The 24802-nt window shown below is 53.5% G+C and overlaps 11 protein-coding genes and 1 long non-coding RNA gene across 12 annotated transcripts; 7 read left to right on the plus strand and 5 right to left on the minus strand.

Annotated features, from left to right (window-relative positions):
* Positions 1-1909: 1909 nt before the first annotated feature.
* Positions 1910-2641, plus strand: LOC112996067 (histone H1.01-like). The gene has a single exon (XM_064499894.1). It carries the CDS (start codon positions 1910-1912, stop codon positions 2639-2641), a length of 732 nt encoding a protein of 243 aa, XP_064355964.1.
* A 639-nt stretch (positions 2642-3280) lies between these two features.
* Positions 3281-4193, minus strand: LOC112996069 (histone H2A-IV-like). The gene has a single exon (XM_026121373.2). The coding sequence runs from the start codon at positions 4167-4169 to the stop codon at positions 3645-3647; it is 525 nt and encodes a 174-aa protein (XP_025977158.2). The 5' UTR covers positions 4170-4193; the 3' UTR covers positions 3281-3644.
* Positions 4194-4327: 134 nt separating this feature from the next.
* Positions 4328-5003, plus strand: LOC112996070 (histone H2B 1/2/3/4/6). The gene has a single exon (XM_026121375.2). The coding sequence runs from the start codon at positions 4420-4422 to the stop codon at positions 4798-4800; it is 381 nt and encodes a 126-aa protein (XP_025977160.1). The 5' UTR covers positions 4328-4419; the 3' UTR covers positions 4801-5003.
* Positions 5004-5936: 933 nt separating this feature from the next.
* On the plus strand, positions 5937-8320 carry LOC135328277 (uncharacterized). Its single transcript, XR_010389088.1, has 2 exons — positions 5937-6175; positions 6456-8320. It is a non-coding gene; the product is annotated as an uncharacterized LOC135328277 (long non-coding RNA).
* Positions 8321-13794: 5474 nt separating this feature from the next.
* Positions 13795-14647, plus strand: LOC112996068 (histone H1.01-like). The gene has a single exon (XM_026121372.2). The coding sequence runs from the start codon at positions 13825-13827 to the stop codon at positions 14500-14502; it is 678 nt and encodes a 225-aa protein (XP_025977157.2). The 5' UTR covers positions 13795-13824; the 3' UTR covers positions 14503-14647.
* Positions 14648-15078: 431 nt separating this feature from the next.
* LOC112996074 (histone H2A-IV) lies at positions 15079-15615 on the minus strand. The gene has a single exon (XM_026121378.2). The coding sequence runs from the start codon at positions 15587-15589 to the stop codon at positions 15200-15202; it is 390 nt and encodes a 129-aa protein (XP_025977163.2). The 5' UTR covers positions 15590-15615; the 3' UTR covers positions 15079-15199.
* Positions 15616-15810: 195 nt separating this feature from the next.
* On the plus strand, positions 15811-16396 carry LOC112983611 (histone H2B 5). The gene has a single exon (XM_026100854.2). The coding sequence runs from the start codon at positions 15930-15932 to the stop codon at positions 16308-16310; it is 381 nt and encodes a 126-aa protein (XP_025956639.1). The 5' UTR covers positions 15811-15929; the 3' UTR covers positions 16311-16396.
* A 1468-nt stretch (positions 16397-17864) lies between these two features.
* On the plus strand, positions 17865-18524 carry LOC135328256 (histone H3). Its single transcript, XM_064511101.1, has one exon. The coding sequence runs from the start codon at positions 17925-17927 to the stop codon at positions 18333-18335; it is 411 nt and encodes a 136-aa protein (XP_064367171.1). The 5' UTR covers positions 17865-17924; the 3' UTR covers positions 18336-18524.
* A 207-nt stretch (positions 18525-18731) lies between these two features.
* On the minus strand, positions 18732-19275 carry LOC112984556 (histone H3). The gene has a single exon (XM_026102506.2). The coding sequence runs from the start codon at positions 19213-19215 to the stop codon at positions 18805-18807; it is 411 nt and encodes a 136-aa protein (XP_025958291.2). The 5' UTR covers positions 19216-19275; the 3' UTR covers positions 18732-18804.
* A 1472-nt stretch (positions 19276-20747) lies between these two features.
* Positions 20748-21334, minus strand: LOC135328267 (histone H2B 5). Its single transcript, XM_064511170.1, has one exon. It carries the CDS (start codon positions 21209-21211, stop codon positions 20831-20833), a length of 381 nt encoding a protein of 126 aa, XP_064367240.1. The 5' UTR covers positions 21212-21334; the 3' UTR covers positions 20748-20830.
* A 148-nt stretch (positions 21335-21482) lies between these two features.
* Positions 21483-22111, plus strand: LOC112983593 (histone H2A-IV). The gene has a single exon (XM_026100818.2). It carries the CDS (start codon positions 21552-21554, stop codon positions 21939-21941), a length of 390 nt encoding a protein of 129 aa, XP_025956603.1. The 5' UTR covers positions 21483-21551; the 3' UTR covers positions 21942-22111.
* Positions 22112-22460: 349 nt separating this feature from the next.
* LOC112983568 (histone H1.01-like) lies at positions 22461-23222 on the minus strand. Its single transcript, XM_026100768.2, has one exon. The coding sequence runs from the start codon at positions 23192-23194 to the stop codon at positions 22526-22528; it is 669 nt and encodes a 222-aa protein (XP_025956553.2). The 5' UTR covers positions 23195-23222; the 3' UTR covers positions 22461-22525.
* Positions 23223-24802: the final 1580 nt, after the last annotated feature.

The following is a 24802-nucleotide window of genomic DNA, read 5'->3' on the forward strand; positions in this document are numbered from 1 at the left end:
GTCACAGGGAAAAAAAATAAAAAAATGCCTCCCTTCCCCCCAAAAAAGGCACAGATGGAGACTTCTAGCTGAAATCTGGACTTTCCATAGGGGAAGGGACCCTGCACTACCATTGTACAGCATCAGAGATGTGAAAAAGACATGCATGCCTCTCTTGTATGCACCTCCTTTTCCTTTCGCAGCAGGTAGCAGCCAGTGCAATGCCAAACAATCTGTTCTCTGCACCACGTGCTAGTGCTTTGTTTTATGCCCTTGGGACACAGGGACATTAGCTTCTTTAGTTATGTTAGTAGTAGTTTAGTTACAGCAAAGAGGACAGGAATTACCATAGGAATGCTATAGCACCAATATTTTTTCACACTGAAATACTTCTTCAAATAGGGCTGCCTACTCCTATGTCCCAAGCACCAAAAGACCTGGCTGACTGCCATGGGCAAGCCTGAGTGCCTGGGCTCAGGCTGAGCAGAGCTGGCTCAAGAAGTGCCAAGACAACTTATCTGAATCAATCCTACTCCCCACATGGATGTGGTTTTAAACTCTGTCGTCTGAAATCACTGATACAAATCACATGGAAGAAGTGAAACAGTCACTACTCTGGGTGTAATGCACATCTAGTTTCTGCAAGAAAGTCAGTATCACTTAAGACAGTTGCGGCAGTTTAGTCTTACACTGATCTATAAGGTTAAGGCAAAACTTTATGGAATAATAGTACATCATCTACTTCAGACTACCAGTTGTTTTTAAAACAACTTCTAACTGCACATTTATTGATAGGGAAAAAAAACATAAACATAACCACTGAGAGCTTTAAAACACTGATAAAGACAATCAGAGCCATTAGTCCTTTATCCCACACCAAGAATGTGTGTCATTCTTTCACATTTCTTTTGACATTATTTTCCACTGGGAGACATTTGCAGGAAAGAACACTTTTTTTTGCTCAGCAGATGGTACTGGGCATAAAAAAAGAGGGAATATAAGTCTCAGAAGAGCTGAGGTTCATTTAGAGCACTGATCTGAATTGAACTATAAGGTGCAAAGTTCTGCTTTTGCTACAGGTTTATTTCTTAAAACTAAAGTGGGGTTTAACTTCAGTGGGTGAAAAAGTGAAAAAGAAATAGAGTGTTTCTAAACTGGAGAATCCTGGGCCCAGCTCTGCCCTGCCCAGAGAAATCCAGCCCTTGTTTGCTCTTCTGCTGCCTGCTATTTCCAGGCACCTCTGATAATTCAGGGATCACTGGGCCATCTGCACCAAAGCAAGCCTGAGGGGCTGGAGCAGGACCCCCAGCTGGGCCTATTCCCAGGAGAAGTGCAGAGGCCCTTTACCAAAGTGCCTGCAGCACAGGCATTTCAGAATTGCTACGTGGTCTCCATTCACATGGATTTGAGGAGGCAGATTTCTTTTGTCTCTTGATGTCAGGCAATTTCTCCTTCCTTCCTTATCGTGCTGTTGCAAAGGCAAGTTAATGCTGGAGGAATATCTGGGAATCGGTCTGGTCAGCTTGCATGAGATGGTAGGTGCTCGTATTCACCTCATTAAGAAATGCAGATATTTAAAAACAAACTTAAAAAAATGTTTTTAAGAGTAGAGAAAATCTGTCCGCCTACTGCATTTTTGGTAGGACACCAAGTGCCTTCTCCATAGAAATATATGGCTGTGCAAAAAGACCTCAAGGCCTTACTGTCCTTCACAGTTTTCGACCTCACATAATTCTACAGGATTCTTTGACATTTTTGAACCATCATTTTATAGACAGTGGAGTTGAAGCAGGATACAGAATGCATGAAGTCATTCTGCAAGAGGGACTGCAAGAGTTTATAAAACTTGATAAATGCTAGGCGAGCAGGTATATTAGCTGATGTCTCTGTTTTCCCTGCACTGCTGGAGGGAGAAGGGAAATCTGAGGTCATGTTGGAAAATGTTGATGTTGCTGCCTTAGCAGCCAAAGCCGCCGCCAAGAAGCCGAAGAAGGCGGCGGGCGGCTCCAAAGCCCGCAAGCCCTCGGGCCCCAGCGTCACCGAGCTGATCACCAAGGCCGTGTCCGCCTCCAAGGAGCGCAAGGGGCTCTCCCTGGCTGCGCTCAAGAAGGCGCTGGCGGCCGGCGGCTACGACGTGGAGAAGAACAACAGCCGCATCAAGCTGGGGCTCAAGAGCCTCGTCAACAAGGGCACCCTAGTGCAAACCAAAGGTATTGGTGCTTCCGGCTCTTTCCTGTACAGTAAGAAAGTGCACCTTCCTGTGCAGCAGAAGGTGCTCGAGAAAAAGCTGGAGGCCAAGAAGCCCGCGAGCGTCCCCGAGAGGTTGCCAGAGGCAACACCACCCCCCACCCCCACAATTAATGGAAGGTGCCCCAAGGGAGCCAAAAAGCCGACAACTGCCGCGGCCAAGAGCCCCAAGAAGGTGGCCAGGCCCCGCAAAGAAGCGCAGAATTCAGCCAAGCCCAAGAGAACTAAAGCAAAGGCGAAGCACACAGCACCTAAGGAAAAGGTGAAACAGCTTGAAAGCAATATTGTGCCAGGCAAGAATCCCAGAGGCCCTTTTAGAGCCACTTGCCTTAACCATAAAGGAGTTGTGAGCAACAGTCACCCCATATTCATAGAGAAGAGGCACCCCATCTGGCCAGAAATGCTAGAAAAGTGAAATTAAAAGCAATAAGGCTCATTACTGTGTAAGACAGCAGGCATCGCCACCATTCTGCATTACATCAGGCAGCTAACTAAAACCACTGGCAACCCTTTCCTCTCTGAAACCTTTCCTTATTTCTTCACATGGTTAATTCAGCCTGGGGAAGTGGTAGGGACTCACTCACATGACACCATTACGCTGTGATACAGGGAAAGCAGTAAGGGGCTTGTGGCAGGGCAGGTCCCTTCCATTGCACCAGAAGGAATTCAGAGTCGCTGCTGGGAGGGTGGGGAATTTCCTGGGGTTTGAAACTCTGGTGTCGTGCCTGAGAGGCTTCACATATCCAGGGCGCACTGGCCCCGGGTGCATCAGGGCCCTGCTACCACGCATGAGGCACTGCCAAAATCCCTCAGAAAACTTGCACAGCAGCCAAACTGAACTCCTCCACTACCAACTACTGCTGATAGCTCACAGCAGAGTAAAAAAATATCTAGACTGAGGTGTTAACTTCATTTTCTATTCCCATTTAATAAATGCTGCAGTAAACCCTTTGCAGGAAAGCTGGAGTTCTCTTCTTATGAGGCACCACATTTATTCTCTAATCCTATTTAAAAAAAAATCTCCAGTTTATTCATTAGGAACGACAAGACTGTGTCAAAGCATAACATCTTTTATTAATGAGGAAAGTGGAGAAAAAGAGCAATCGGAGTGATTCAAAAAGAACAAAAAGTAACGTGATTGAGTCTCACAAAAAAGCACGTTTTGAATAAAAATCGGTAACAAAACGCCTTCTACCCCTCCCAAAAAAACCCCACATTTTGCCTATGTACTGGGCTATGCACTTTCTCCATGTCGAAGGAGGCAAAACATTTTCACTACCATTAAAAGGAAAGAAACTACTTACATGGATAGGTCCGCATTAACTGAAAGAAGCACATTCATTCGGAATGACTCAACCTTTTGTGAACACTGTGGGTGGCCTTTTAGAGTTTTGTTTCCTAAACAGTTCGAAAGGACTTTACTTGGCTTTAGCCTTGTGGCTGTCGGTCTTCTTGGGCAGCAGCACCGCCTGGATGTTGGGCAGCACGCCGCCCTGCGCGATGGTCACCTTGCCCAGCAGCTTGTTGAGCTCCTCGTCGTTGCGGATGGCCAGCTGCAGGTGGCGCGGGATGATGCGCGTCTTCTTGTTGTCGCGCGCCGCGTTGCCCGCCAGCTCCAGGATCTCGGCCGTCAGGTACTCCAGCACGGCCGCCAGGTACACCGGCGCGCCGGCGCCCACCCGCTCCGCGTAGTTGCCTTTGCGCAGCAGCCGGTGCACGCGGCCCACGGGGAACTGCAGCCCGGCCCGCGACGAGCGAGACTTGGCCTTGGCCCGCGCCTTCCCGCCCTGCTTCCCGCGCCCCGACATCCTCCGGCGGATGCTGTTGCTGTCGATGCTGCTGCCCGGCTCCCTGTCAGCACCGAGCGAGCGCCCGCGGAGCCGAGCCAGCAGCCTGCGCCGCCCGCCTCTAGCCGCGCCGCGGCCAGCGGCGCCGCTCGCCATAGGCTGGGAGGGAGGTTTTGGCCGGGCAGCCAATGGGAAGGCGGATCGTCCGCCGACCAGTGCGGAGCGCCGAGAGGGCCGTTGTGACGCCCCGTCCTCCGCTGACCAATGGCAGCCTGCGGGAGGAATGCAGCTGATTTGCATAGGGGAGCTATAAATGCAGGAGGGCGGCGGTATTCCCGCCGCGTTGCTGTGCGTGGTGTGGTGTGTGGTGGCGGTGCTGGGGACGTGGCAGAGGAGACTGGTCGCGATGCCTGAGCCGGCTAAGTCAGCGCCCGCGCCCAAGAAGGGCTCCAAGAAGGCGGTGACCAAGACGCAGAAGAAGGGCGACAAGAAGCGCAAGAAGAGCCGCAAGGAGAGCTACTCGATCTACGTGTACAAGGTGCTGAAGCAGGTGCACCCCGACACGGGCATCTCGTCCAAGGCCATGGGCATCATGAACTCCTTCGTCAACGACATCTTCGAGCGCATCGCCGGCGAGGCGTCGCGCCTGGCGCACTACAACAAGCGCTCCACCATCACGTCGCGGGAGATCCAGACCGCCGTGCGGCTGCTGCTGCCCGGCGAGCTGGCCAAGCACGCCGTCTCCGAGGGCACCAAAGCTGTCACCAAGTACACCAGCTCCAAGTAAGCTGCCTCTGTGCTCTGTGCCAGACCCTCTCAACCCAAAGGCTCTTTTAAGAGCCACCCACCCTGTCGGTAAAAGAGCTTTGATTTCTGTGATTTGCTGTAGTTTTGTCTACCAAGCTGTCTCCTAAAAAAAGCCTTTCTTGTCTGAATGTGTCTAGAAACCTGTTTTCATTCAATAACTAATATAATTTTTTTTCTCTCGGGTCTTTTTTTCCGGTTTGTACCTTTTTATTTTTTAGTTCTTGATTATGGTTTTCTATTAAGCGTTCCCCGGGGCTGGGCTGGCAGCGGTGGTTTGGCTTACTGACACCCTTCGTGGCCAGCGCACTCATGTTGGTGGCTAGCTGCTTGGAGGGTGCTTTTCTGCCCGTCTTCTGCTCCGCCAGCGGTTCGGGGAGAGACCCACAGCCACTGGGTACCTTTGCCAGTGGTGTGGGCTGCTCTAGCACAGAGCTATGCAGCGCCTGCTGTATCCCTACTGCTGCATGCCATTGGCGATTATGGTATAGACCTTACATCTATATGCACGCTTACTTAAACATCGCCTTCTAGGTGTCGCTGTTGTTTTGCTTTAATTATCCAGCAGGTCATTCTGTTATTCAGTGCTTCATTTGGTCCTAGCTGGAAAAGAAATTTATTGAAATATTCCTGACTAAACGATTAGACTTACTGATATACCAACTATTCCATCCTAAGTTTTTATTCTAAAGTTGCCAAGTGGAGATGAATAAATGGTTACTAGTCGCTTAATAATAATTTAAGTGTGGGCCAGCTTTTACAGAGACGAGGTTAAACCCGCAGTGCGCCTGTGATTTCTTATCCCCTGCTGCCCTCTGATGGGCACTAACGAAAGTTTCTGAAGCACATAGTACCATGCTCCCCTGAAAGCACTGCTGCAGACTCGGCAGCCCCGGGCATGGCAGTGACAAGTGCTCACACTCAGGCAGCGCAGAGCTGTGCCACGGGGAGCCGGGCGCGAACTTGCCTTGATGCGGCGCGGAACGCCGGGGTAACGTTATCTCGCTCGCTATTGGCTGGTATGAAGCCACTGCGAATATGATCGGGCGGAGTCTCCGCTCCCATTGGCCGGGACGGAAATCCGCCCCGCCCCATACTGTGACCCAAGGACCCGCGTCAGGCAGCGGGCAGGGTCGGTGAGCGCCGCTCCCGGCGCGACGGCGGCGCGCTGCGTGTGTCGGTCGGTAGGGACCGACGTGTGCGCGCCTCCGATACCGGTGCAGTGTGCGCCCCTGCGACGGCGGCGCGATGTCGTGTCGGTGGGCGCGATGGAAATGTGTGTGTCGGCGGGCACGGGGCGCCCCGGCCGCGGACTCCCCGCTGCGCCAGCGAAGCCGCCGGCCGCACCGCCACCGCAGGTACGCGGCACTCCGGGGGCTGGCTTTCTCCGGCGGAGAAACGCCCTCAACCGGCTCCTCCCTGGGGGAGACAACGGGAGAGCGGAGGGGACAGCGGCGGGGTTGGCCTCTGCGGTTCCCCCACCCGAGGGAAACTGTCACGGATGCATTAGGAAACCGCGTCCTGAGGGTCGCAGAGCCAGATTCTTTTCTTGCTGATCTTTCCGAGGGTACAGGCACAGCCGGCATTAGGAGGAAGGAAGGGCAGCAGTAATATTACCTGCCTTTTCTGCTTTGCCAGGGCTTCACAACGTCTCCCGGCAAGTACAGGGTGCCCAGTAGCTTCCCCACTCACCGCCTGATGGGGAACCCTCTGTCCAGAAGAGCCAAAGGGAACTCCAGCATCGTCGCTGGCACAGGGATCATCCTGCGGTGCCACTTCCCTCCCGGCCTTGCTCTCCTGCAGGCAGCTCAGCCCACGCGCAGATAAGGGGAGTCTCAACGGTGCTTCACAGAGGCACAGCAAGCTGCTCCGCAGCCAAAGAGAAAGCCGGAGAGTGACGGCATGCCAGTGCACCCGTGCTTGTCTCCCCTGGGTGTCCATTGGGCTTTCTATGTGATGACAGGATCAGATAGCATCGCTAACCCAGAGCCTCAGGGTCACCCGCTGCCCTGCCACAACGCTCCCTCGTGAATTAGACACCAGGCAACTGCTTGTTTTCTCCGATGTGCGCAGTATGCGGGCACCGAGATACTTCCTGCCTCCTACTCCACTCCGAGTCCCTGTTGCTCGTTGCCTTCCTCGTTTCGGCAGGGTGGTTGAGGCTGGGGGAAAAGGAGGCTCAGCAACACTGTCATCGTGCTACCCTGCTTTTCAGGAGTGTGAAGTGCATTTTCCAGCTTTGTAGAGGCAAAGGAATGAAAGGCTGCAGAGTAAAGTCACGTATCAGGTGTGGGGCCCTCTGGAAACCGATTTGCTCAGACCTGTAGCTTTTTGTAAGAACTGCATTTGGTCAAAATTCCTTTCCCACTGTTATCAGTCGACACAGAGAGATCCCCTCCCCCCCGCGCCCCTCCTTGTCTTTAGTTGATCTATGATCAGCTAAAGTACAGGGATAGGTTAATACACGGATCTGGTTTCAGTAGTTCTCGACATCTTCCTGCTGCTCTTCGGCAGAGGCACAGATGCCGTTCAGACCTTGGGGGGGGGGGCGGGGGGCAGAGTTTTCACCGTGACACTCTCGTTTATTTTGGCTTCCCTGCACGCTCACGGCACGCGCTGCCTCCCTGCAACAACAAAGTGACGCTCGACGAGACCCGTCTCCGTGTCACAAGACCGTCTGACTTCCCTCCTGGGATGTTGCCCCTGCCAGGCGCTGAAGACAGCGGGAGGGTGAGCTTTCCAGGGCAAAGAGTGAAAAAGATTAAACGCGAAGACGTTGTGGCAACTGGGCCACAGGCTTGACGCCTGGGCCACTGAAGTCGCCGTCGTGCTAAACAGGGAGCCCCCAGCATCAAAACTCCCTAAATGTAGTTCTTGACAATAACACCTGGATTCGGGAGCCGAGATTGTTCCCTGAATAACAGCGCCGTGGCTGAAACACGCAGCGATCCGCGGTGACAGCGAAGGGCTGGAGAGGTGGCTGCTGTTTTCGGCAGTGCGGCAGATCCGCCCTCAGTCACCGTCTCACCGCCAACAACGGGGCTCGGAGCAATAGGCAAACCGAGAAAATCAACCTGGACATCTCTCGGGAGAAAAGTACCACCAGCATGTGCCTACTGCCTTCCCCGGGGAGAGGCGGTGCCTCCTGCCCACCCCCCCCTCCCCCAACCAGAGCCTTGCGGCCGTCACGGAGTCACACACACACACACACACACACACACCCGTGCCACCAGCGGGTGCGGCAGCCGGTGTCTCCGGCGGTTTAGGTTGCTCGGGAGCCTCAGAGAGGGCCAGGGGCCACGAGGCAGCATCGCGGTGGGGGCAGAGGCAGCGGGGCCTCCGGCTGCAGTGGTTTCGTGGCAGTTTTCTTGCAGAGACTGGCAAGGTGCGGATTAGCTTTTGCACTCTTTCGCAGGGCGGCGACACTCGAGCGTGGGAAATCTAGGCGGGATGGAAAGCGGAGTGGGGTGGGGGGAGAAGAAACCCTGCAGGGAAATATCAAATTATATGAAACCTGTTCTTTTACTGATGTCTCAGATTAAGGAACCAGTTGCAGAGACTTATGTGATTAGTTGTAACTAACTTGACACACAGCCACTTCGGTTATTTCCTTCCACAAACGGAGGACATAGGCACTTCAGACCTTCTTTATCACCATCGCTCTTCTTGGCCCCAGTGCACGTCGTGAAGTTCCCTCTGGGGTTGCCTCGGTAGAGACACTACAGGACAGAGCCGCTGCTCCCTGACGTCCTTCGGTTTGCTCTTCATGTTGTTCATGGAGCAACGGCGTCTGTGACGGACACTTGGCTCTGCAAAACACACCTTTGGCTGTCTGGGATTTTTTTTTGGGGGGGGGGGAGGAGGGGTGCAAGTAGATGGGGGCATTTCATCTTGTCCTTTCCATTTACTTTCCGCTTTCTTGTACAAGATTTTGCTTGGATTTCTTTAACTTCCTTGGCCTTTGACTTTTTTCCCCCTTGTGACCGAGGCGTTAGTCACACACACTCACATTTTTTTTTTTTTTTAACGAGCATATAACCACACCCAGGTGGCTATTCCTTCCCGGAGCGGAGCAGCCCTGCGGCGCCGCCGGCTGCTTTCACCGAGCCTCCGCCCCGGCAGGGCGCTGTGGGGAGCGTGTTTGTCCCACGGAGCCTTCTGCGTGCGGGCGCTGTTCAGGAAACCCCGCGTAAACGCCAGGTTTTCTCGCGTGTGGATGTCCCGGACTCACTCCGTGGCCCGCTCCTGGGCTCCTCCGGCCGCAGAGCCGCGGCCGCTGCCCTGGGCCGGCCCCGGGGTGCGGACACGCACCGGCACGGGGAGTCGGCGCGGAGCACCGCGGAAGCGAAAGCCGCCTTCACGCAGGCAGGACCGGCACAGGCGGCCCGTTTTTCCGCCTGTTTCAGCTGGCCAGGCCGGAGCTCGCGGTGCGTTTCCCACACGCCCTCCTCCCTGCAGCGGCTGCCCTGGACACCGGCTCCCAGGTCCCGCGACCTCCCGCTGCTGCTGCCCGGTCCTACGCGCCCTGCGACCCGCGTCCCACCCCACAATGCTCCTCCCCGACTCACCTTCACGTCTCCCTTTCCTTTCCCCACCTTCGCCCTTCTCCTAGACACCCCGTCCGAAGTTTCACACAGTCTCGCAATCCCTCCCAAACACCTTACATGAGAAGTTTCACACAATCCCCCTCAAACATGCTATAACGAGTCTGGGCTTTCCCTTGAGAGACCCTGCCAATCTTCTTCCGCCTTCTTATCAGCCACGAAATTGTGCTTCAGCCTCTCCCGGGCTGGGCTTGACTGCTTCCTCTAATGGCCCATCAGTTAGTGACCTGGGAGCTCTGATCTTTCTTTTTGTCTCCGTTATCTCCTGCTCCTTCTGGGCTGTGTATCTGGATGCTTAATTGATTCCTTTCCTCGGTTCCTGTCTTTATTTTTAAGTCGAATAGCCGGCTAACCAGGTATCCTCACAAAACAGATGTTCTTACTTCCCATACCCGTGTATAATTCCCATCTACCTTTACGTGCTCCAGGACTCTCGACTGCACGGTGTGTGCAGGGCTTGCACCCGGCGCTTTTGGGGAAACTGCTGTCTTCCCTCGAGCGTCAGCCTTACACGCTCCACCGCCATCCTACCACTGCTCCAAGCGCAGCTTCAGATCCTCTACGGACCTACAGAAGTAAGGGGCTGTTCGGGCTGGGCAGGAGGGAGAGGCCCATACAGAGGGCACAGCGAGGGGCCGCCGCGGGCTCCGAGGCGCCCCGTTGCTCCGAGCCGCACAGGAGAGGTGGCACCGGCAGGTCTCGGGGCAAGCGGCCGCCCGAGCTTCAGCCGTTGAAACTCTCCTCCCGGCCCACACAAGGGACCCAGGAGCACCCCAGGGCGCCCTAGGCCCTCCCAGTAGCACATACTGACGTGGCACGGGTTTGGCAGGGAGGCCACCCTTGGCCTAATTAAGAGCAACAGCTTAATTACCACGAATATAACTGATTTTCGGTGCTACGCGAAACTGTCCTAGAACCGCTTCACGCGGGCGGAATGAAGAGGTAACAACAACGGCTTCTTTTAATAAGTGTTCTGTTTGCTTGCTGTCTTTGAGGGAAGGACAGAAGGCAGAAGTCACCCTGTCTTTTAAAGAATATGTCATTTTTCAAAGCTTCATATCAAGACAAAAATAATTTAGTGTCTTCATTTTCTTTTCTGGAAGATACATATGTGAAATCAGACTTTACATATATATATATATATATACATATATGTATAGCCTTGCAACATTACATTAAAGGAACTAAAAGGCACATTAAAAATATTTCTTCCTTCCTCTACTCTACCTGATAATATTTGCAAGATCTCTTTGCATTTCCTCCTTTTCTGAGCCTAAATCGAACTGTCTACAATCGCAAAAGATAAAACTAAAATATCTACGTATGTGATCAAAATATTGGAGGACGACAGAAAAAGAAAATTTTTGGAAGAGCCCGTGGTCTGCTCCAGGACTGTGCTGCTACTTCAGGTGTATAGAAGGTGTCTATTGGCCGAATGAAAACACCATGGAGAGAACATTTGCAGATGATCAAAAGAAGAATTCAGCAACAGAGTTACTAGTAAGCTGCCTCTGATATGACTGAGTCAAAGAGAAGAGAGTGAGAGACAGAATTTTAAGGAAATACATTTGCCCCAGCAATTTCTCCTGTCTATCCCTCAACGTTGTGACCTTCCCAACAGCTTCACACCACTGATAAGACTGTATACAACCAACAAACCACAATCAACAGTGCGGCCAGTGAGGGAAACCACCACGAAATATAGCATCAGTACAAAATCTGGCTTCAAATCCACACAATCACCCTCTGTTCTTGTTGTTATGCTCTTGCATGTGGTTCCATTCTGCTGTTCATGTCTTCTCTAGACAAAAGCTCCTCTCAAATGCTGCTACATTTCTTGGCAACTCCTCATACATTATGTGCACGCTTAGCTGAGGTAAACCTTCCCAATCGAGTTTCATAAAATTTCCCTCTCTGCCAAAAGGCTACAAGATGTTGTGTAATAATTACACTATTGAAAGAAAAGGTGCGGGAATCCAAACTTATTTTCAATAATCCAAAATAATCTCCAGGGTCTCCTATTGTGACTCACATTATACTACATATTTGTGGGCATACAGCTCTTCTGTCAAAACCATCCCAAGAGACTCAGTTTGCGCATACTCAGTTTATCCCAGATCATAAACTCATGGCGGGGGGGGGGGGGGGGGCAGGGAGCGAAGCAGCCCCGGCCCTTCCTTGCCCTCCCCAGTAGAAATTGTTCTCACCTGCCAATAACAGCTCAAAATATGAGCTGATATATATAAAAATAAAATATGAACATGCATATATAAGTATGTGCCTATATGTATGTATATGTGTGTACACCTATATACATGGACACACACACACACCTATATGGAAGGCTCAGACTTCCTAACAAGAAAAGGGAAATTCATGTCAATGGGAATGAGCAAAGCTCTGTCTCAGCAATCAGAACAGGCCATCAGAAGTGTTTTCCAAAAGCTTCTAGGGCTTCATTTGTTTCTTTAAGGAGTTTCTTCAGCAACCTTCACAGAGAAATTAAGCCTGCTGGGAGCAGAAAGAGCAGGATCAGGGCTGAGGGAGAGGAGCAGAATCTTTGCTGCACTTACAGGGCTTTCCCTCTCCCATGAAGCCCCTGTGCAACATACAAGGCGACAGCCAAATCCTGTCTTCTCACCTTGCACAGACCTTGGTCATGTTTCTGGCCTCCTCTGTAGTAGCATTCAAGAAATTTGAAGGTGAAGTTGGATTTACATTGTATTTTCACAAGGGTCCATCCAGTAGTCTCTTCCCAGCTGCACTTTTATCCTGCTGCTCTACTGCTCACCCACTGATGTAAATTTACAGCCAGTTTCAGGTTGACACCAGGCATCTTGCTCCTTGTTTTCATGTTTATAAACAATGGAAACAAAAATATTTGCTGGAAGATGGAAGACTTGCTGCTTTGCTTTACATTGTGAATGTTGCATTTCACATTTTCATGGAAGCTTGAAACAGAGAACCCTCACAATATCTTATATATCAAAATGAGTATGAGATATATGTAGCAAGCCTGTAGAAACACACATCACCTCTCAATGTCCTCAGCTGGGTGTTATTAAGATCCAGCTACTCATATTAGTAGTTATGACTTTAGAGACCTAGATGTCATCTTGCAGACTATAGGAGTGTTGTAGGGCAGAAAAGCAGGCATATATATGCAAATAATACATAATACATGCAAAAGTGAAACTGCATGACTGCCTTTACAGAGCTTACAAATACTATGCCAGGCTGACATGAAATTTAGCACAGCGCACTTCAGTGCTAAACCCTGTTTCCCCGAGTTGATTTACAAGCAATATTAAACAACTGTTGTAGTATTTCTTCAGCTGTGGCCTTGTCTCAGCAGTGCTAAAGAGAGAACTGTTTGACCAGGACACTTTGTTAGTCTCGCTTTATTTACAGAAAGACCTACAGCCTAACCTGGCATTTATCACAGGGAAAGCATACACTTCATGTATTGAGATTTTCACTCAGCTGCCACTTTTGACTGACAACATATCTTGAAGTGCAGAATAAAATTAGAGCACAAACAAAACCCTTTATTTTAAACATAAACATAAGAATGAATGTGTTCACCTATTGTTCTTATTGAAAAGAAGGATCTTGGAGAAAGACTATGATATAATTCATTAGAATACGAAAAAGAAAGAAAAAAAACTGTAAAAACACAGGAAAAACTTTTGTGCATCCTTTAAAGATGTTGAATGTACCAGCTAATTTAAGAGTGTTATTTTTCACATGTATCTTCCTGGAGATTATTTTTCCATTAGCTTTTATTAGCCCCATGTAAAGCTAAACAGGGCACTATTTCCAAAGGCTTCATTACTTTTAAGAGATGAAGTGGTGGTATGGGAAACAATTTATAACCCCTATACAGAGGTCAGCGTCTACCTGTGTTACTTGGTCCTTTTCAAAGCCAATTTACCTTAACAAAACGTCTTTATATTAGCCCCATTCTACACCGTCTCGATCAAAAACCCTCTCAGGAACGTGAACCGGTTGTCACTTTGACACTGTTCTCAGCAGTATAGTTTTAATTTAAAAGGAAAAATAAAAAATCTGACTTTCTCAGCTCTCTGCAACCCCAAAACTCACGGATTACAGACTTGCCTAGGACTCGTTGAAATTGCCAGCAAACAGAAACGCCGCAAGGCGAAAATACCTTCCCTCCCCAGCAACCCTATGAGAAATGGGGTGTCCTGATCGCAGGTTTTGCACCAAAAACACACTTTATTCAGCAGGAAGAAACACAAGCCGAGCGGCGGAGAGCGCCCGGGCGCCGGCGGCGGGCAGGGCTCGGCAGAGAACCAATCAGCGCGCGCCTCGCCTCTATAAATAGGGGCCGCCGCCGCCACTGCCCCAGCTGCTGCGCTCGGGTCCGCGGAAGCTGAGCTATGTCGGAGACCGCGCCCGCTCCTGCCGCTGAGGCGGCCCCCGTCGCCGCCGCTCCGGCCCCGGCGGCCAAAGCTGCCGCCAAGAAGTCGAAGAAGGCGGCGGGCGGCTCCAAAGCCCGCAAGCCCTCGGGCCCCAGCGTCACCGAGCTGATCACCAAAGCCGTGTCCGCCTCCAAGGAGCGCAAGGGGCTCTCCCTGGCCGCGCTCAAGAAGGCGCTGGCGGCCGGCGGCTACGACGTGGAGAAGAACAACAGCCGCATCAAGCTGGGGCTCAAGAGTCTCGTCAGCAAGGGCACCCTAGTGCAAACCAAAGGTATTGGTGCTTCCGGCTCTTTCAAGCTCAGTAAGAAGCCCGGAGAAACGAAGGAAAAAGCGCCGAAGAAGCGGGCAGCGGCGGCCAAGCCCAAGAAGCCGGCAGCCAAGAAGCCCGCGAGTGCTGCCAAGAAGCCCAAGAAGGCGGCGGCGGTGAAGAAGAGCCCCAAGAAGGCGAAGAAGCCGGCGGCCGCCGCGACCAAGAAAGCGGCCAAGAGCCCCAAGAAGGCTGCCAAGGCTGCGAAGCCCAAGAAGGCAGCAAAGAGCCCAGCTAAGGCGAGAAAGGTTGCTCCCAAGCCAGCGAAGGCCAAGGCGACGAAGCCCAAAGCGGCCAAGGCGAAGAAGGTGGCACCCAAGAAGAAGTAAGGTCCCCGTGGAAGAAAGCTTTTGGTCCGCTTTTGAAAACAAACGGCTCTTTTAAGAGCCACCCAAGCTTTCCCAAAAGGAGCGGAAATATCTTTTATATTACTTTTTTTAGGCACTATTAAAACATACGTGAAGTTTTTCTATAGAGCGTTTTCTTCACTTTCAAAACGCAATTTTTGCAGCTCTATTTAGCGTCATCCTACTAGAAAAAAAAGAGGACGACCACAGTACGTTTTAACAAATCAGGTTACGTTCCTATCTCCCTCCGCCCCTCCACCGTACTCTCGTAACCGGCTCTTGAATTAACACTTTGTTTACCGCATTGATTTATGTGACGGTGCGAGATACTTATAGCCGGACCGGCTGTTCATTTGCTATTAGGATCATTCACCTCTGTGAGGAGTAGTGGAACATGGCAGGAGGAATTGAATACCTGGAAGTAGTTTTGGGGATCTCAAAGTCTTAAAACTCCATGAAAAGAGCCAGCAACTGTTCTCGCTTGCCTTACAACTTTTATAATCAACTTATTAAAAAAAAAAATCCCACTATTCACTATTAATTCCTACGTTAATCTTGAAGGCTGCTAAGCACTCATATTGACACAAAGCAATCTAGCTCTTTGGTGATATAGTTGGTGGCTCTGAAAAGAGCCTTTGGGTTTCTCTAGGGAAGATTTCCCGGTGTCTTTTGTCTGCGTTCACTTGGCTTTAGCCTTGTGGCTGTCGGTCTTCTTGGGCAGCAGCACCGCCTGGATGTTGGGCAGCACGCCGCCCTGCGCGATGGTCACCTTGCCCAGCAGCTTGTTGAGCTCCTCGTCGTTGCGGATGGCCAGCTGCAGGTGGCGCGGGATGATGCGCGTCTTCTTGTTGTCGCGCGCCGCGTTGCCCGCCAGCTCCAGGATCTCGGCCGTCAGGTACTCCAGCACGGCCGCCAGGTACACCGGCGCGCCGGCGCCCACCCGCTCCGCGTAGTTGCCTTTGCGCAGCAGCCGGTGCACGCGGCCCACGGGGAACTGCAGCCCGGCCCGCGACGAGCGAGACTTGGCCTTGGCCCGCGCCTTCCCGCCCTGCTTCCCACGGCCTGACATCGCAGCGACGTTATTGTAGCAGCAAACTCACACGAACGATAAAACTTTTCAAGGCGCTCTGCCCGTATATATGTGGTTCGGGCAGACAACCGGTGTCTTCTGTGATAGGCTGGGAGGGAGGTTTTGGCCGGGCAGCCAATGGGAAGGCGGATCGAATGCCAACCAATAGAAAAGCACAATGGGTAGTGACGACACTGCCTAAAACTTTCGACCATTGATAATGCGAGAATAAAGAGCTGCTAGTTTGCATAGCCTGACTATAAAAAGGTCCCCATCAAACGCTGTCTTTATTTCGTGAGTGTTAAGTGGTACTCGTGTATCGTCTTAACATTTTTTAGTAATGCCTGAGCCGGCCAAGTCAGCGCCCGCGCCCAAGAAGGGCTCCAAGAAGGCGGTGACCAAGACGCAGAAGAAGGGCGACAAGAAACGGCGTAAGAGCCGCAAGGAGAGCTACTCGATCTACGTGTACAAGGTGCTGAAGCAGGTGCACCCCGACACGGGCATCTCGTCCAAGGCTATGGGCATCATGAACTCCTTCGTCAACGACATCTTCGAGCGCATCGCCGGCGAGGCGTCGCGCCTGGCGCACTACAACAAGCGCTCCACCATCACGTCGCGGGAGATCCAGACCGCCGTGCGGCTGCTGCTGCCCGGCGAGCTGGCCAAGCACGCCGTCTCCGAGGGCACCAAAGCTGTCACCAAGTACACCAGCTCCAAGTAAGCTGCCTCTGCGCTCTGTGCCAGACCCTCTCAACCCAAAGGCTCTTTTAAGAGCCACCCACCCTCTCAGTAAAAGAGCTGGTCGCAGCAGCAATTGTTCTAAGTACTTTCAAGCAAAAGAAAATACTTCTATATATAAAATAATGCTGTAGCAGCACTCGCATTTCAAGCACTCAGGTGTGCCAGCTTATACTGAAGAGTAAGATGCATACTGTGAGGGAGACTGCTTACCATCTTAGTTGCCAGTAATGGCTTGCAACGTCTACCTACGCTTAACAGGAGATTTTGGGCGGGGGGGTGGTGGGGGGGAGATGAGTGCTCTCTTTTAGGCACGCGCAGGGCTTCTATGCTAATACGCTGCTGCCTCTTGCCTAAACCTGACCCGCAGCTTGCTCGCTGAAGGGAAGGGAACGTCCGAGCGTTTCATGAGGAAAGAAGGGGAAAATGTTATCACGGGAGCCCAGTTCTGTTTTGGGTAACTCCCGGCTGTTCAGGTAAAAACCCAGGGCAATGCGCGTGTTCTGCGAAGGAGGGGTTTTCTCCCTCCCGAGAAGACCTGAGCGCGAGGAGTGCGAGTCGCGAACATCTACAGCAAGAACGGTTCGGGACGACCGTGCGCATCTGCACAACAGAAAAATCGCACGGTGCACACGCCTCCGAGCGCGGGCGACCCCACGGGCCCTTCCCCGACCCTCCCGCCCCGCGCTGGAAGTGCCGCAGCGGAACCGTGCGGAGGGCAGAGGCGACCACGGCGCCGGGAGCCCCGCGGCGCGGCGCGGTCCGACCTGAATGAGGACTGCGCGGAGCTCGCTTGCGGGCGGGAGGGCGGGCGAGAGATGGCGCGGCGCGAGCAGGCGGCGGTGATTGGTCGCCGCGGCGTTCGGCAGCTCACGGCTCGGAGCGCGTCTCCGATTCAGCCGCACGCGTTCCTCTGAGCACAGCAGGGCGCGAACCCGGGGCGGGGGAGCAGGGAGCCTTGGCGGTACGCGACGGGCCGGCTGCGAACAGCGCCTCCAGCGCTGCTGCTACTCCCCTGAACCGAAAGCGATTATTGAGGGGGAGGAAATGCCGAGCGCTCGCGGGAGAGACAGAGATACAGAGAGGCGGCCGAGCGAAGGAGCTTTCGCTAGCAGCCCAGAGGCAGAGGCGGGAGTGGGGAGCTCGGGGGACGGGGGACGGCGAGGCGGAGCCGCCAGCAGCGAGATCGCGCTACACCGGTCAGAAAGCAGCCTCCGCTTCCGCCCCGCCTCCTTCGCCGCCCCCCCCCCCCCCCCCCCGGGCTCTGCTGTTCGTGGGGGTGGTTCACATACACTTTCCTACACTGCGAGTCAGCACCGAAGGGCTCGGGAGACAGGGAAGGCCCCGCCCCGGGTGGGGGGGCCGGGAGGGGGGTTCGGGAAACCAAGGGGGCGGGGCGGGGCGGACGGCTTTCCCACCGGCGGGGCGCGGGCTTTTCGAATGCTGTCCTCGGCCAATGGCAGCTGGCCTCGCGCGGACGTCCAATCGGTGAAGGGCTGCGGCTATAAATACCGCCGCCTCGGCGCCGCCGCTACGGTTCAGCCTTTACAGCGTAAGGCAGGGGAGGGTAGCAGAGTGTTTGGCTGTGTCTTGAGTGATGGCGCGCACGAAGCAGACAGCGCGGAAGTCGACAGGCGGGAAGGCGCCGCGCAAGCAGCTGGCCACCAAGGCGGCCCGCAAGAGCGCGCCGGCCACGGGCGGCGTGAAGAAGCCGCACCGCTACCGGCCCGGCACGGTGGCGCTGCGCGAGATCCGACGTTACCAGAAGTCGACGGAGCTGCTGATCCGCAAGCTGCCCTTCCAGCGCCTGGTGCGCGAGATCGCGCAGGACTTCAAGACGGACCTGCGCTTCCAGAGCTCGGCCGTCATGGCGCTGCAGGAGGCGAGCGAGGCCTACCTGGTGGGGCTCTTCGAGGACACCAACCTGTGCGCCATCCACGCCAAGCGCGTCACCATCATGCCCAAGGACATCCAGCTCGCCCGGCGCATCCGCGGTGAGCGTGCCTGAGGCTCCTGCTGGAGCCGGTGCCTCTTCGCCACCACCAAACCCAAAGGCTCTTTTAAGAGCCACTCTCATGTACAATGGAAAGAGCTGTTGACACGATGACAGTGTTACAATAATTGTGTGATTATTAATCTCCCCTTTTTGCAATTCTTATGTATATTCATGTAGAATCTGGGTGTTTCTTAAATCATGCATGCTCTGAAATAGCTGTTCTTCCCATTATGGACAGATTTGAGTATGGTAGCTTTTTATGAAGTCATTGTTAGAAAATGAGACATGGATTACGCACATACTGCAACAAACACTACACGCTTTCGCAAATGACCGGTTCTAACTAAGGACAATTACAGTAATTACTGGGAGTGTCAACAGCTCCTTCTATTGTTCATGGAGTGGCTCTTAAAAGAGCCTTTGGGTCTGTGTAGGCTGTCCGTTAGGCAGTCGCGAAGAGGCACCGGCTCCAGCAGGAGCCTCAGGCACGCTCACCGCGGATGCGCCGGGCGAGCTGGATGTCCTTGGGCATGATGGTGACGCGCTTGGCATGGATGGCGCACAGGTTGGTGTCCTCGAAGAGCCCCACCAGGTAGGCCTCGCTCGCCTCCTGCAGCGCCATGACGGCCGAGCTCTGGAAGCGCAGGTCCGTCTTGAAGTCCTGCGCGATCTCGCGCACCAGGCGCTGGAAGGGCAGCTTGCGGATCAGCAGCTCCGTCGACTTCTGGTAACGCCGGATCTCGCGCAGCGCCACCGTGCCGGGCCGGTAGCGGTGCGGCTTCTTCACGCCGCCCGTGGCCGGCGCGCTCTTGCGGGCCGCCTTGGTGGCCAGCTGCTTGCGCGGCGCCTTCCCGCCTGTCGACTTCCGCGCTGTCTGCTTCGTGCGCGCCATCACTCAAGACACAGCCAAACACTCTGCTACCCTCCCCTGCCTTACGCTGTAAAGGCTGAACCGTAGCGGCGGCGCCGAGGCGGCGGTATTTATAGCCGCAGCCCTTCACCGATTGGACGTCCGCGCGAGGCCAGCTGCCATTGGCCGAGGACAGCATTCGAAAAGCCCGCGCCCCGCCGGTGGGAAAGCCGTCCGCCCCGCCCCGCCCCCTTGGTTTCCCGAACCCCCCTCCCGGCCCCCCCACCCGGGGCGGGGCCTTCCCTGTCTCCCGAGCCCTTCGGTGCTGACTCGCAGTGTAGGAAAGTGTATGTGAACCACCCCCACGAACAGCAGAGCCCGGGGGGGGGGGGGGGGGGGGCGGCGAAGGAGGCGGGGCGGAAGCGGAGGCTGCTTTCTGACCGGTGTAGCGCGATCTCGCTGCTGGCGGCTCCGCCTCGCCGTCCCCCGTCCCCCGAGCTCCCCACTCCCGCCTCTGCCTCTGGGCTGCTAGCGAAAGCTCCTTCGCTCGGCCGCCTCTCTGTATCTCTGTCTCTCCCGCGAGCGCTCGGCATTTCCTCCCCCTCAATAATCGCTTTCGGTTCAGGGGAGTAGCAGCAGCGCTGGAGGCGCTGTTCGCAGCCGGCCCGTCGCGTACCGCCAAGGCTCCCTGCTCCCCCGCCCCGGGTTCGCGCCCTGCTGTGCTCAGAGGAACGCGTGCGGCTGAATCGGAGACGCGCTCCGAGCCGTGAGCTGCCGAACGCCGCGGCGACCAATCACCGCCGCCTGCTCGCGCCGCGCCATCTCTCGCCCGCCCTCCCGCCCGCAAGCGAGCTCCGCGCAGTCCTCATTCAGGTCGGACCGCGCCGCGCCGCGGGGCTCCCGGCGCCGTGGTCGCCTCTGCCCTCCGCACGGTTCCGCTGCGGCACTTCCAGCGCGGGGCGGGAGGGTCGGGGAAGGGCCCGTGGGGTCGCCCGCGCTCGGAGGCGTGTGCACCGTGCGATTTTTCTGTTGTGCAGATGCGCACGGTCGTCCCGAACCGTTCTTGCTGTAGATGTTCGCGACTCGCACTCCTCGCGCTCAGGTCTTCTCGGGAGGGAGAAAACCCCTCCTTCGCAGAACACGCGCATTGCCCTGGGTTTTTACCTGAACAGCCGGGAGTTACCCAAAACAGAACTGGGCTCCCGTGATAACATTTTCCCCTTCTTTCCTCATGAAACGCTCGGACGTTCCCTTCCCTTCAGCGAGCAAGCTGCGGGTCAGGTTTAGGCAAGAGGCAGCAGCGTATTAGCATAGAAGCCCTGCGCGTGCCTAAAAGAGAGCACTCATCTCCCCCCCACCACCCCCCCGCCCAAAATCTCCTGTTAAGCGTAGGTAGACGTTGCAAGCCATTACTGGCAACTAAGATGGTAAGCAGTCTCCCTCACAGTATGCATCTTACTCTTCAGTATAAGCTGGCACACCTGAGTGCTTGAAATGCGAGTGCTGCTACAGCATTATTTTATATATAGAAGTATTTTCTTTTGCTTGAAAGTACTTAGAACAATTGCTGCTGCGACCAGCTCTTTTACTGAGAGGGTGGGTGGCTCTTAAAAGAGCCTTTGGGTTGAGAGGGTCTGGCACAGAGCGCAGAGGCAGCTTACTTGGAGCTGGTGTACTTGGTGACAGCTTTGGTGCCCTCGGAGACGGCGTGCTTGGCCAGCTCGCCGGGCAGCAGCAGCCGCACGGCGGTCTGGATCTCCCGCGACGTGATGGTGGAGCGCTTGTTGTAGTGCGCCAGGCGCGACGCCTCGCCGGCGATGCGCTCGAAGATGTCGTTGACGAAGGAGTTCATGATGCCCATAGCCTTGGACGAGATGCCCGTGTCGGGGTGCACCTGCTTCAGCACCTTGTACACGTAGATCGAGTAGCTCTCCTTGCGGCTCTTACGCCGTTTCTTGTCGCCCTTCTTCTGCGTCTTGGTCACCGCCTTCTTGGAGCCCTTCTTGGGCGCGGGCGCTGACTTGGCCGGCTCAGGCATTACTAAAAAATGTTAAGACGATACACGAGTACCACTTAACACTCACGAAATAAAGACAGCGTTTGATGGGGACCTTTTTATAGTCAGGCTATGCAAACTAGCAGCTCTTTATTCTCGCATTATCAATGGTCGAAAGTTTTAGGCAGTGTCGTCACTACCCATTGTGCTTTTCTATTGGTTGGCATTCGATCCGCCTTCCCATTGGCTGCCCGGCCAAAACCTCCCTCCCAGCCTATCACAGAAGACACCGGTTGTCTGCCCGAACCACATATATACGGGCAGAGCGCCTTGAAAAGTTTTATCGTTCGTGTGAGTTTGCTGCTACAATAACGTCGCTGCGATGTCAGGCCGTGGGAAGCAGGGCGGGAAGGCGCGGGCCAAGGCCAAGTCTCGCTCGTCGCGGGCCGGGCTGCAGTTCCCCGTGGGCCGCGTGCACCGGCTGCTGCGCAAAGGCAACTACGCGGAGCGGGTGGGCGCCGGCGCGCCGGTGTACCTGGCGGCCGTGCTGGAGTACCTGACGGCCGAGATCCTGGAGCTGGCGGGCAACGCGGCGCGCGACAACAAGAAGACGCGCATCATCCCGCGCCACCTGCAGCTGGCCATCCGCAACGACGAGGAGCTCAACAAGCTGCTGGGCAAGGTGACCATCGCGCAGGGCGGCGTGCTGCCCAACATCCAGGCGGTGCTGCTGCCCAAGAAGACCGACAGCCACAAGGCTAAAGCCAAGTGAACGCAGACAAAAGACACCGGGAAATCTTCCCTAGAGAAACCCAAAGGCTCTTTTCAGAGCCACCAACAGAATTCAGAAAATGAGCTTGAAATTCTTTGATTTGGTGTCATAAGTCATAGTACATTTGCAAATGGTAGTTAAAGCCAGGCAATTAAACACTTGTAATCAGTCTGCTGCTCTCCCCTTCGTATAACTTTTCTCACTCCCCCCGCATTACTTTCGCCACCTCCCACTCAAGAGGCGGGGCTGTGTATTACTAATAGGGCTCCTGTGTAGGAATTTGCCAGTTCCGTATATGCAGCCAATCCTTGCACGGTGCGGGCTTTTTTCAAAGCAACCACTCCGCTTAACTTCACGCTGCTCCTGATCTAGTGAAAAATATAAAACCGTAGTTCTAAAACCGTTTTTCTAACCCATCTTTCTGCCCCTTAGCTACAAGCTAAAACCCTTGACTTTCTCTCCTTCCCTGCAATAAACAAGTCTGAGCAAGTACAGCGTTTCAGCTCCTTTTGGGAAAGCTTGGGTGGCTCTTAAAAGAGCCGTTGTTTTCAAGAGCAGACCAAGAGTTTCCTTCCACGTGAGGCTTACTTCTTCTTGGGCGCCGCCTTCTTCGCCTTGGCCGCTTTGGGCTTCGTCGCCTTGGCCTTCGCTGGCTTGGGCTTCACTGCCTTCGCCTTAGCTGGACTCTTTGCTGCCTTCTTGGGCTTTGCAGCCTTGGCAGCCTTCTTGGGGCTCTTGGCCGCTTTCTTGGTCGCGGCGGCCGCCGGCTTCTTCGCCTTCTTGGGGCTCTTCTTCACCGCCGCCGCCTTCTTGGGCTTCTTGGCGGCGCTCGCGGGCTTCTTGGCCGCCGGCTTCTTGGGCTTGGCCGCCGCTGCCCGCTTCTTCGGCGCTTTTTCCTTCGTTTCTCCGGGCTTCTTGTTCAGCCGAAAAGAGCCGGAAGCACCAATACCTTTGGTTTGCACTAGGGTGCCCTTGTTGACGAGGCTCTTGAGCCCCAACTTGATGCGGCTGTTGTTCTTCTCCACATCGTAGCCGCCGGCCGCCAGCGCCTTCTTGAGCGCGGCCAGGGAGAGCCCCTTGCGCTCCTTGGAGGCGGACACGGCCTTGGTGATCAGCTCGGTGACGCTGGGGCCCGAGGGCTTGCGGGCTTTGGAGCTGCCCGCCGCCTTCTTCGGCTTCTTGGCGGCAGCTTTGGCCGCCGGGGCCGGAGCTGCGACAGCGGCGGCCGCGGCGGCGGGGACAGTCTCAGACATGTCGAGCAGGCACCGGGCGCGGATACCACTGAAGAGCAGCGGCGGCGGCGGCCCCTATTTATAGAGGCGAGGCGCGCGCTGATTGGTTCTCTGCCGAGCCCTGCCCGCCGCCGGCGCCCGGGCGCTCTCCGCCGCTCGGCTTGTGTTTCTTCGGAGATAAAAAAATGTTTTTTTAGGACTGTATCTGCCACGAAATCGCTTCTTTTCTTCATCTGAGATATCGCGAAAGGACCTATTTTCGCCCAGGGGTGTATTGTCTCGAAAGCAGTTCGGTTTGGTTAGAGAGGGTGCCATAAACCCTGTGTCCTGGAACAAAACAGACCTTGAGAGAGCGAAAGTTTTGTTTTTCTTTGTAAATTAGAAGTTCTCCTTTAACGTTTATGTCAGTTAGGGAACTTAGTGTTAATCTTCAGAGGGTCTTCTTCACATCAGAGAAGAAAGCGAGCATTTAGAAAGTAACCGTTTAAAATAAATTGATTTCAAAGAGATTGAGGTAGCACAAACTCCCACAAACCGTGCCTCAGCTTTTCTTGCCGAGGTTTGTACCTCTGTCTACAGCGAGATACTGAATTAGTGAATTTCTCCATAGTTCCAAGGCTAAAGTTTCCAGAGAGTCTATGTAAAATGGTGGGTACCATATACTTTATTCGTATTAGAATGAACTACTTTATGTGCAGTTCTTTGCTGCTGTTAAAATAGCAACTTTTTAAATGTTTATATGATGACCAGAGACATCATGACCAAATATGAAAAAAATTAGTGTCAGATCACTGAGCTTCATGTAAATTTCTTTCATGCAGAAATAAACCACGTACATATGTACATAATGTTAGTTCTGTAAAATCTGTAGGAAGGATTCAGTAACATGGAAAAATGCAGGAATGTCTGTAAGAAATTTGAAAACCATTATATTCATATTTTGATGCAAAACTAGGAAGAAAATCATGATTTTTGCTTTCTGCTCCTTTGCCAGGTTACAGATCAAATCACAGCAGCTTCTGTACATAAAAGTTTGTCTACAGCACGAAGTACTAAGTGGTCAAAAACTGTTTATCCAAACTGTCATGAGTACACTACTAACATATATCTTATTAGTTAAAACTTTGTATTCATTTTTGTGTAGCTGAATGGAGTTCCTAATTTATTTAACTTGAAGTTTGCCCATTAACAGCAAAGGCCCTGTTTAGTACCATCATATTTCTGCATTCGTACCTAATATATACATACTGAACTTGTACAGTTTAGAGATAATGCTGACCAGACAGTCAACTTCACTCTTTTAACAAAATGCAAGATCTCTGAGTGAAAACAAATCACCTCATTCTGCTCTCATTTCACTACCGGGAAGGCAAATGAACCTTTTGAAGATTTGAGTGACTCTTCATCTTCCATTAATTCAAAATACTCCATGATTACAAACATTACATATATGGGTTAACCTTTTCTTCTATTCTTAGGGTATAAAGGACCTAAGGAAAAATATTCTTCTCTCACACTTCGGTTTTCTTTCTCACTCTTCCTCATCATTGAAGTCCTCCAGGTGAGGAGCTATTCTTCAGGCAAGGAAGCCAATTAAGGTGGCAATTGGAGCATATCTGGACCTGGGTA

The sequence above is a fragment of the Dromaius novaehollandiae genome, chromosome 1 (assembly GCF_036370855.1).
Source record: "Dromaius novaehollandiae isolate bDroNov1 chromosome 1, bDroNov1.hap1, whole genome shotgun sequence".
In the NCBI taxonomy this organism is placed as follows: Eukaryota; Metazoa; Chordata; class Aves; order Casuariiformes; family Dromaiidae; genus Dromaius; species Dromaius novaehollandiae.